The sequence below is a fragment of the Aethalodelphis obliquidens genome, unplaced genomic scaffold (assembly GCF_003676395.1).
Source record: "Aethalodelphis obliquidens isolate GAN/ISIS:26980383/991018 unplaced genomic scaffold, ASM367639v1 scaffold28, whole genome shotgun sequence".
Classification (NCBI taxonomy): Eukaryota; Metazoa; Chordata; class Mammalia; order Artiodactyla; family Delphinidae; genus Aethalodelphis; species Aethalodelphis obliquidens.
The window spans coordinates 23,904,422-23,915,508 of NW_020837972.1; the positions used below are offsets into that span (position 1 = coordinate 23,904,422).

General features: G+C 51.3%; 2 protein-coding genes across 3 annotated transcripts in view; one reads left to right on the forward strand and one right to left on the reverse strand.

Moving 5' to 3' along the window:
- POLE (DNA polymerase epsilon, catalytic subunit) overlaps window positions 1-135 on the reverse strand; it is a 55,309-nt gene extending 55,174 nt beyond the window's left edge. For both annotated transcript variants that reach the window (XM_027125191.1, XM_027125194.1), the window contains exon 1: window positions 29-135. In XM_027125191.1, the coding sequence (XP_026980992.1) occupies window positions 29-90 (62 nt within the window). In that variant the 5' untranslated portion in view covers window positions 91-135. The remainder of the gene's footprint in view (window positions 1-28) is intronic.
- A 113-nt stretch (window positions 136-248) lies between these two features.
- PXMP2 (peroxisomal membrane protein 2) lies at window positions 249-9,697 on the forward strand. The gene is given in 6 exon segments (XM_027125220.1): window positions 249-556; window positions 2,242-2,358; window positions 3,865-3,908; window positions 3,911-4,026; window positions 6,760-6,879; window positions 9,337-9,697. Coding segments are annotated over 6 exon segments (588 nt in total). The 5' UTR covers window positions 249-434; the 3' UTR covers window positions 9,406-9,697.
- Window positions 9,698-11,087: the final 1,390 nt, after the last annotated feature.

Here is an 11,087-nt window from a genome sequence, read left to right on the forward strand (position 1 = left end):
CCCGGGAGGCCGGGCCCCCCCCCCTCACCGGCTGGCCTCGCCGTCCGAGCCCGGCTCCGCGCGCCGCCGCCCGCTGTTCCTCAGAACCATAGCTTCGAGCTGGCGCCAACTCCTCCGCCGCAGCTTCCCCGTAAAAATTTGGCGCGCTCCCACCAACTCTCGCGAGAGACCGGAAGCACACCATCGCCCAATCAGAAGGTTCGATGCGCCCCGCCCCGCCGAGCTCCAATCGCCGCCGGCGCCCGAGGCGGAGATGGCCCGTTAGGAACTCCCGGAAAGGTGCGCGGGTGCTCACGCGGCGCGCCGAGGGGTGTGTCCCGTGGGCCCCTGCGGCTCGCGGCGGGGCGGGAAATGTCCGGCCGTCCCAGCCCCCTGCCCCGCACCCGGAGCCCAGTGGGGTCGATGTCCCCGGCCCGCGCTGCGCCGGGAAGGCGATGGCGCCGGCGGCGTCGAAGCTGAGGGCCGAGGCCGACGTCGGGGCATTCCCGCGGCGGGCGCTCGCCCAGTACCTGCGCCTCCTGCGGCTCTACCCGGTGCTCACCAAGGCGACCACTAGGTCGGCGCGGAGCGGCGGCGGAGGGGACGGGCCTGGGCGGGGGGCCGGAGCTTGGACGGCCCGGTGACGCAGCCCCATAGGTGCATCCAACGTGGGGGTTTGAGCGTGAAAGGCAAAATCTGGTGCGTCAAAACGACCCTCCAGAGGCCTTAAATTAACCAGAAAGCTCAGCACGTGCCGTACTGTATATTCGGTTCCGAACCGTAACTCTTAGACACCCTAAAATGTGGACCCAGGGACCAGACTAAAGGAGTGCACGAGCCGAAGGACCCTGCAGACCTCGGGGCCTCCAGCCCCTCTGCCCCGGAGGTGACGGCCGTCCGGGGTGAATGGGGCCCCGGGGGAGAAGTCTGTCACCCGCCAGCCTGCGCGGCGTCCGCTGCTACCTTCCGGCTTGTTAGTACCTGCTCTTGTTTTGAGCACTAGAATGAACTAGAATGGGTTGAGGTGAACGCCTTTAGGAAGTGCGCGGGAAGCCTGGACGGGGTGGGAGGTGTTAAGGCTTGTTTTCTTTGGCAGCTTTGCATGTGGGAGAAAGCCGACACAGCGCTCTCGGTGCTCGGTTAGGTCGGCCCTTTGATTTGGAGTACTGAGCTTTTTGTGAGACATCCCCCCTTCATTACTTTCAATTAGTCGACTTTATAAGTTTGTCCCCTTTTATTAATTTAGCCGTTCATACTTGTGCACAGCTGCTTCCTGTGTGGGGAGCATTAGCGGTGATTAAGGTAAGTAAGTTCCTACCCTGACGGAGCTTGTATTCTAGTAAAGAACTAGACAAAAAGCAGATAAATGTATAACACAGATAAAGTGGTCAGGGCAGTTTTTATCTGAGGAGGTGACATTTAAACAGCGGGTGCAGAGGTCCTGAGGGAGGAGCTAGCTAGTAATGGTGGAGTGGAAGGTGGGTCTGTGTCCCTGGAGAACATGAACAGTGAGCAAGGGGGACGATGAGAAAGAAGTAGCCAAGGACCAGATCAAGAGGCTCCTTACTGTCCCTTCTAAGAATTTTGGATTTTATAGCTTAGCGAGCTTCTCAGAACGCAGCTGTAGACCAAGCCTTTGAGCAACTGGGCCTGTCTCGACCTTTTTATTTGAAAATTTTATTGTGATAATTGTAGATTCACATACAGTTGTAAGAAATAATACAGGGAGATCCCTTGTATACTTTTCCCAGTTTTCCTCATTGGCAACATTCTGTGAAACTGTAGTACAGTATCCCAACAAGGACACTGGCATGGATACAGCCCATAGGTCATATTCAGATTCCCCCAGCTTTTCTTGTACTCGTCCATGAGTGACTGTGTGTTTAATTCCATGCAGTTTTATCACATGTATAGGTTTGTGTATCCACCACCATAGTCAAAATACAGAAAAGTTTCATCATAAGGATCCCTCCTGTTGCCCTTTTATAACCACACATGGTAACCTTTTGCAAAATTATAGGATAACATCACAATCAGGATATGACACTGATACCACCCACCAGATGGAAATCTTACTGTGCTCCTGTGTGTGTGTATTAAATTCTGCCATCTCCACCTTTTCATGTAGGGACCTCACATTTCGGCTGCTCTGATAAGGGTTCATCTCTACCCATCCCCAGCATGTTCTTAGAACCGCCATGCTAATTACGTGCAAGAACAGATGCCCTCCTGCACGTTTTCTGAATACCTCTCTGTCCACAGTGGCATTTTGTCAGCACTTGGGAACTTCCTGGCCCAGTTGATTGAGAAGAATCAGGAAAAAGAAGACTGCTCTCAAAAGCTAGATGTCAGAGGGCCTCTCAGATATGCCATTTACAGGTGAGTTCCATAAAGGGGCTGGTTTACCCCGTAACAGGCTAAGTGTGACAAAGCTAGGATATCAAGACCTGGAATTAGCTACCTCAGAAAAAGTTTTTTAAGAAGCATCGAAGTCATCATGGGAGAAAGTCAGAATGGTGGATAACATTAGCTTCACTTATTTTATAGTTTCATTTGGTTTTTGTTTTGAATTGCATGGGTGAGGGTGGCCATTGTAATTGGGCTGAGAAACCTGAGAGCAGATAGGTCACCTGAACCTAAAATCAGACTTCAAGACCCAAAGACCCTGAAAGAGGAAAACAGACTCGAATATGGCCAGTTAGGTTCTGTTGTTATTTTCATAGCATAAACATCCAGAAGAGAAATACGTACGTATCCTGAAAATTGTCATTTCTGAACCACTTTTTGAATTGCAGAAGCACAGAGATTCAGAAGTTTTACCTATTAAATCCACCCTGAGTTCTCTGGCCAACAATAGTGTTTGTATAGATGGATTATTTTGAAGTCTTTTGCAACAAGAGTGATTTTTTTCAGTTCAGAATTCACAAATAACATTTTGTAAGCATGCTAACTCGAGTTATCTCAGCTTTTTCCATAACATATTTAAAGTCCTAATCCCCCCAGAGAGGGGGAGTGTATCAGAATCACCTGGGAGGTCATCCAATCACAATCTTCCATCCTCAAGACTTCCGTTCTCTTCCTCCTGAGCAGCCCTGCCCTGGGCCACTTAACATTCTGTGAAAGGGTGGGGAAAGACGGGAGAACTGCTCGTTTAAAGACTTCACTGTCGAGCTGGGAGGCCCCTGGGCCCTCGCCCATCTTTTGATTCTGGACTCTGTGGGGCCTCAGGTCTGTTTTCCCTGTAGACATGGTGGCTGGGTTCAGTTCTCTCCTGAGTGCTCTGTGCTCTTTGCAATGAATAATCCTGATACAGACAAGCCAGTGCACAGCACCGGGTTTCAGCCCTGATAATGATCCAAGAGAGACTGATGACAAGTTCTGACACCAGGGGTGCTCCCATTATTTACCGAGCACCTTCTCGGAGCCAGGCCCTGTTCTAGGCACTGCAGACACAGCAGTGGACAGACAGACGCGACCCTGTCTTGTGGCGTTTACCTTCTAGGGGTGAAGAGAGGGCACTATATAACTAAGCAAATGAGACCATGACAGTCAGTGATCAGTGCTCTGAAGAAAATGAGACAGGGCCTGGAGTAGAGAGTGGCTGGGATGGTGGTGGGTTCATTATTCAGGACAGTCGGAAGGAACTCTCCAAGCCAACGTGTTGAGAAGGAGCCAGCCATGTGACAGCTGGGGTCAGGAACGAGCCTGGTCTGTCAGAGGCAAAAAAGAATGCTTGGAGAGGAGTCATAGAAAGCGTATTTTCTAGAAGGGCCACACAGACCTGTGTGGTCAGTGCTGAGGGACTCAGGGTTTAGGGTCTGGGGTTTGGGGGTGAAGCTGGCCCCAGGATGGGTGTGTCCAGCTCAGCCCCACCGCGGGCCTCAGGTTCTTTTTCACAGGGCCGCTGGGTCACTCCTTCCACCTCTTCGTGGGGACTGGATCCCTCCCGAGGCCCCCTCGGCAGGCGTCACGAGGCTGCTGCTGGGCCACCTCCTCTTCGCACCCGCCTTCCTGTCATCGTTCTTCCTCATCGTGAACTCCCTGGAGGTTGGTCTCTGCCATATAGCACTCATGCAGGCCAGCTCTTCTTTGGACAGGGATGCTGTGGTTGGAATGCAGAGGCTCTGTGAACTTTACACTCAAACTTAAGTTTCACATTGTCCTCTGTGAACGTCAGAAGCAAAGCACAGTCGTATTAGCAGCACCTGTTGGCCTGTGGTGGCCGTCCCAGAGAGTGGGCTGTCACACGTCCATTGTCACAGTTATAGCCCAGAGTATCAGTGATGCTTATCACTCCTTACACCTGCTGGCAAGTCTCAGCACTGAATGTGTTAGTAAAGAAGCACATATACTGGTCTGTCATACTGCCAGAGAGATCCATGGCACAGAAGTTCCAGCCCCCTAGTGGCCTTGCAGAAGCCTGTGGTCACTCAGGGTCTGGACATCACAAGTGCTCTGAAGAGGCAACTTACCAGTGTAGACTTAACATCACAACGGAAGACCTGGGAGGTGTGTTTGCCCAACCTCACTCCACTAACTGGCTCCCTCACCATCCCCTCTCCACCTCCGTGCCCGAGACGTGTCATGTTCTGCCCTGAAAGTAATTCGTTCAACCAGTCACAGCAGGTGAATGCTTCTCACTTGGGTTTTATTTTGAAACCTCACCTCAAGTTCTTATTAGTTAAGGAGAACACCCATGCTGTCTAAAGTGACCCTGGTGGGCAGTAGAAAAGATGTTTAAACTTCACTGTGATTGCTAATAAATCCCTGATAGTAAAAAGAAATATTTGGGAAGTCCTTGGGAAATCAGAGGTAGGAGAAAGTAGAGGGTGCCCATATTAGGAGTGAGGGTACCACAGCAGTTTCTCCCTTTTTTTTCCCTTCCAAATAGGAAGGGAGTATATTTCCATTAAAGAACAAAAATTTGCCTCTACGTATATGGCAAATGTTACCAAAGTGCATAAAGTACCCACCACATCATGAGACACGTGGGACCACACTATCCACACGGCACACACACTACAGGTACTTCTGCATCCAGCATTCTGTGATGCAGACGTTGTGTTACAGACTGCAGACCGTTCCACCCACCGTATGCCTGTCCCTTTTGTGTAAGGATTCCTGCTTGGTTAATTCCTAGAATTGTTGTCCCAAAAAGGCTGTCGTTTTCTGTCTTCCCTGCAGTGGTGCAGAATAATAGCATCAGCAGACATTTATTGAGCACTTGCCTTGTTCCAAGCTCTGCATCCAGTGCTTCAGGTCTTTGAGCCTCACATCAACCCCACCTGACGGTTGAGGAAGCTGAGGCCTTCAGTTATTTGCAGGGTAAACACTGGCCTGAGGTCGTGTAACGAGTCCGTGAGTCAGGATTCAGACACAGGTTTTGTGACTCTTGAGAGCTCCTAACCCTTGTGGCTTTTCCCTCTGTGTGAAGTTTGTTTCCCTACACTTTTTTATTTTAATTAATTAATTTATTTACTTTTGGCTGCGTTGGGTCTTCATTGCTGCGCGCAGGCTTTCTCTAGTTGCGGCGAGCAGGGCTAGTCTTCGTTGCGGTGCGTGGGCTTCTCATTGCAGGGGCTTCTCTTGTTGCGGAGCACGGGCTCTAGGCACGTGGGCTTCAGTAGTTGTGGCTCGCGTGCTCTAGAGCGCAGGCTCAGTAGTTGTGGTGCACAGGCTTAGTTGCTCCACAGCATGTGGGATCTTCCCGGGCCAGGGCTCGAACCCGTGTCCCCTGCATTGGCAGGCGGATTCTTAACCGCTGTGCCACCAGGAAGTCCCAGGTGTTTGTCTTTTAACTTCATATAAAGTTAAATTGTTTGCATAAGTTATATAAATAAAGGGTGTTATGGTGGCTTTCTCCATACAGGAGTTTAAAAAATTCATGCATTCAAATCTGTCATTCTTTTCCTTTGGAGGCTTCCTTAAAGGAAGATAATGGAAATATTCTCCTATATTTTCTTCTTCTACTCTTGTGATTTTTTTTTTGTACATTTTGATAGGCCCAAAGATAATAGAAATATTCTCCTATACTTTCCTCTAGTATTATGTGTTTGCTTTTAATATAGTGAGAGATATACTTCAGTCTTAGTTTTTTCCACTTAGATAGCAAACTGTCTCGTTACCATTTATTGAACAGTCCCCAGTATAGGAAAATGTTAACTTTATCATATTCTCATTCCCATGTGTACAGGCCATTATCTGGGCTCTTTGTTCTTTGCTGGATTCTATTCATTTCCACATTTCCATGATTTGGTTTGTTTTGGGCTGTTGCTACTAGACTTTTTAATTGCCATAATTTTACAGCATTTTAAAAAATTTCTAGTAAGGTAAGCCTTCCTTTCTTATTCTTTTTCAAGATGGCTATTCTTATGCATTTATCCTTCCAGATGACAATTAGAATCAATTTACTGGGTCCATTTTTTAAAAGCTCCTGACAACTTTCGATTGGAAATGCATCAGCTTTGGAGATGATTTTGGAAAGAATTGACAGCTGAGCCATCAGCAGAGCAGTTCTGGTGCCCAGACCAGCAGCGTGAATCACATCGTCAGCTCAGCTCTCAGGGGTCATTGGGCGAAGGTCGCGCACAGTGTGAGCGCTGTTCTGATGATTTTCCTGCTGGATTGTTAGCTCCTTGCTGCACCGCTGCTCAAGCACACGTGTGTGCTGTGTCCATATAAATGGAACAAACTGCAGTTTTAAAGAAATCACTGTGTCAGGCTTTGGGGCCCCGGTATTGCTCACGGTCTGCGTTTCCCCCTGCGTTCCCCACTCTCCAGGGGAAGGACGCGGCCGCCTTCACTGCGAAGATGAAGAGAGGATTCTGGCCGGCGCTGCAGATGAACTGGCGAGTCTGGACTCCAGTGCAGTTTATTAACGTCAACTAAGTCCCTTTGCCAGTAAGGCCAGCCCGGCACCGCGGGGCCAGAGAGGGGCTTCGAGCTCCCCCAAAGCCCACCCCCGCCTGCCTTCTTTTCGAGCCTCAGGGTCACCCCACGTTCCGGATTCCTCCTGGGGCTTTCCTCTTCGCCCGGAATCGTTACCGGTCTGGATTCTGGCAGGCAAAGTGACATAGAAGGAGGGGCCTCCCAAGCGGCGTCCACGCTGCGCCCTTTCCTCCCGGGCAGCGCTCGGCTTTCTAGGGCTGGATTGCAGCCCGCGCCCACGAAGCTGCGGGAGGGCAGCCTCCCCTGCAGGGACGTCAGGGCCACAGCGGGGCGGGGCAAGGGGCTCTGAGCCGAGGGTCGGAGCGTCTGGGTGGGGAACCTCTGCAAGCGGGACCGCAGGCCGCAGGCAGGCTGCGGTGAGGCCGCCCTCCGGTTTGCTGAAGGCCCTGCCGGTGTCCACTGCCTCCACACGCAGTACAGCCCATCTGTGTCTGGGTCCCAAGACCACTGCCGGGTGGACGGGCTCACAGCCTAAGTTTATGAGGGCCACGCAGCCAGGATGCACAGCTGGATCCTGGGAATCCATTGCTGGCATCCTGTGCTCCCTCCCTCCCTCCCCTGAGGACCACACAGAGCAAGCCCTCACCCACCCGCAAAACGCAGGCACGTGGCGTTTCTGCCCAGGGTTTAATGGGGGCTGGACACATGGGCACCGCCCCCTGCACCAGAGTTCCCTACACCCCGGGAGGAAAGGCAGGAACCCCACATGAAATCCAAGTTCCCAGACACCAGCCGAGCACCAGCCTCTCAAACAGGCCTTTCCAGGGATTCCCAGGCCTCAGGCCTGCTGTGTTAACCCTTTTCTGCACACCATTTAAGTAACCTACCTGAAACTAGCTCATACAGGCTGATTTCCATCCTGCTTTAGGGAGAGGAGAGAAAGAGACCTGGGGCAGGAGCCCCCTTGGGAAAGAGGTACCTTGCAAGGGTGGGAAGAGGGAGGGGACGGGCTTGGTAATCACACACACACCCCCCAAGGGGTAGCAGAAAACCAGAGGCAGCGATGGACAGCAATAGCTGATGCTGCAGGAAGTTAAATCAAAATAAAAATCGGAATGTTTCCATTGGCTTTAAAAATGGCCTTCCCAAGAGCAGCTTCAGTGGCTCGATGGGGCTGAAGCCAGATGGCTGAGAACTGATGAGTGGGTGGGGAGGTAGAAGATAAACTACAAGTCTCAAAAAGTCTCTCGGACTGTTGGGAAGCGGAGGGGAAAATGGCAGTTAGCAGTGGGCCAGGGGAGGAGAAGGTTTTGCAGCTAGGAGAAGAGTGGCCACGCTGCATGCAGGTGGCACCCCAGGCTGCCCCAGTGCCGGGGGTGGGCGTGGGACTGCAGCGTAAGCAGAGAGGCACTTCAGGTGGAAGGCTCGCCTCCCCTGTGAGCACAGCAGAGAGAGGAGGTCACTGTTCACTGGGGACCCCGGCCACACCTTGTCTTCCCTCTGGGAGGGGGAGGGGTGGGGAGGCTTGGGGGGATGGGTATTTTGAGGGGAGTAAAGAAGTGGTCACCTTGGTGCTGCGGAGGATAGGAGAGGAAGCTGATTGGAGACGGGGGAGCCAGGAGAGGCTGAAGACTTACGTGCAGGGGCCTGGGGCCTGAGGCAGGTGAGAAGGCAGGAGGATCTAGGTTTTTCCAGGGAGTGCATCTGAGGAACAAGAAGGGAAGGAAACCAGGGCTATGCACTGTGGTTCTAAGGCATATAGAAGATGAAGTAAAGACATGAGAAGACAGACCGGCTGAGGATGTGGAAGGGTCTATGGCAGGGAAAGTAGAGAGGCTGGAAAATGGAGTCCTTCTGACTAGTGTAGGGACAGTGCTGCAAGCCTGGGGTTAGAGACCTTCCTAAAAGGTGGTTGCCGGCGCATGCTTAAGGGGCAGGGAGTTTATTCAACACATATGTATTGAGCACCTGCTGTATGCCCTGCTGCTCTAGACTCTGGGGCTACAGTAACTAATGAGATAGACCAGACTGCTACTTTCATGGAGCTTATGTGCCTGGGAGACCCAGTAATTGACTACAGGTGATTTCAGGTGGGAGTATGCCTGTCAGATCATAGAAGCAGGGTAGTGGCATAGGATGGGTTAGGGTGAAGAGCAGGTCGTGGGGTTGTCAGGGAGGAGCCGGGTGAGGCCACCTGCATGACTGGTCCTGGGGTGAGAGGCTGAGCCAGGAGCCGAAGTGCTCAGTGAAGGAGTATTTTCCCTGCTGTCCTGTAAACACCATCAGGCAGGGACTGTCCTCACCCCTCTCTGCTGGGCCCCATCACAGTGCCTTGTACGCAGTAAAGGCTCAGCAGGTACGGCAGTGGGTGCGTGACTGACCCGCGACTGAGCTCTGTCCTGGGGGGTGGGTGCCTGATGAGTGTGCCCAGGGCCCTGCTCTTGCTGCAGCCCGTGTTCTCTCCGGCAGTTCCGGGTGCTCTGTGCCGACTTGGCAGCTCTGTTCTGGCACACCTACCTGGCCTCTCTGCGGAAGTGAAGATGACCAGGAGAGGTCCTCAGACACACTGATGACGTGGGGGGAGGGGGGAGGGGGGTGCGGGTGAGAGAGCAGGAACAACCCAGCCTGCCTCTAGATCATGTGATTCAAGATGACCCTAAAATGACGGATGGAGAAACAGAAATCTCTGAATGTCAGAATCCGTTTTTAAAAAGGTGGTCCCTGTCCTCAGGTGGTGCTCCCCTAAGAAACTTAAAATACAGTAGAGATGATTTCACCTCTCACCTTGGATTGAATTAGGATCACAATAAACTATAACGTAGTTTTTTCAGTGGTGATTTTAATTTCTCAGAATAATTGCTGTTGCTTTGAAAGAAATGGGTGATCAGAGGGCTGCCCTCAGATTTTTTAAAACGTTTAAGAAATTGTGGTAACATATATCACAGTACTACTGCTTGGCTACCTGGCCCCATAGGCCGCGGGCCCCTCTGGGCCAGGGCTGCCCTGGCCTGCTGAGCGGCCCTGTATGCCACCCTTTCAGCAGCGGGGTCTGCTTTCCCGTTGGTCATTTACATTAGCCCTTCCTCCCTGCTTTTTCATTCTTAGAACATTGCTTCCTGATTGCCTCCCATCCTTATTTCATGGATACAATATCTCTTGGGATCCTAATTATATATTTTTTGAATTTTTTTCTGTCTCGCGTGCTGCTTCTATTTTCTCAGGGTTTTTTGCTTTTTGTTTTTCCCCTGTTTGATCTTTGTGTTACCCTATCGGGATTTCCTGAAATGTCTGTCGATCCTTTTCTTTCTCTTTTTTTTTTAAGATTTTTTTTTGAAGTGGAGCATTTTTAAAGTCTTTATTGAATATGTTACAATATTGCTTCTGTTTTATGTTTTGGTTTTTTGGCTGAGAGGCATAGCTCCCTGACCAGGGATCAAAACCACACCCCCTGCACTGGAAGCCGAAGTTTTTGTTGTTGTCGTCATTGTTGTGCCGGGTCTTAGTTGCAGCTTGCCGGCTCCTTAGTTACAGCATGGGGGATCTAGTTCCCTGACCAGGGATCAAACCCGGGCCCCCTGCATTGGGAGTGCAGAGTCTTAACCACTGTGCCACCAGGGAAGTCGCTGAAAGTCAAAGTCTTAACCACTGGACCGCCAGGGAAGTCCATGTTGATCTTTTTTTTCTTTTTTTAAAATTAATTAATTTATTTTTGACTGCGTTGGGTCTTCTTTGCGGTGCACGGGCTTCTCATTGCAGTGGCTTCTCTTGTTGCGGAGCACGGGCTCTAGGCGTGCAGGCTTCAGTAGTTGTGGCTAGTGGGCTCTAGAGCACAGACTCAGTAGTTGTGGCGCACGGGCTTAGTTGCTCCACGGCATGTGGGATCTTCCTGGATCAGGGCTTGAACCCGTGTCCCCTGCATTGGCAGGCGGATTCTTAACCATTGCGCCACCAGGGAAGCCTGGGACCCAGTTTTGTTGGGGACCACCCATTTTCAATAACAGGTATTTTCTCCTGGGCTGGTCAGTTTACCCAGAGAGGTATCTTTTCATTTCTTGCCCAGGGTTGGGGGGTGGGGCAGGGAGAGTGGTGGCTGTAGGGGAGCATGGTATAAGCACAGTGGCCAACATTCTTGTGGCTAACTGGAGAAAAGGGGTTAGAGTCCTACTATTAGTATGTGAACTTCATATAATTTCATCTTTATTACTGCAGCCCAGTCTCAC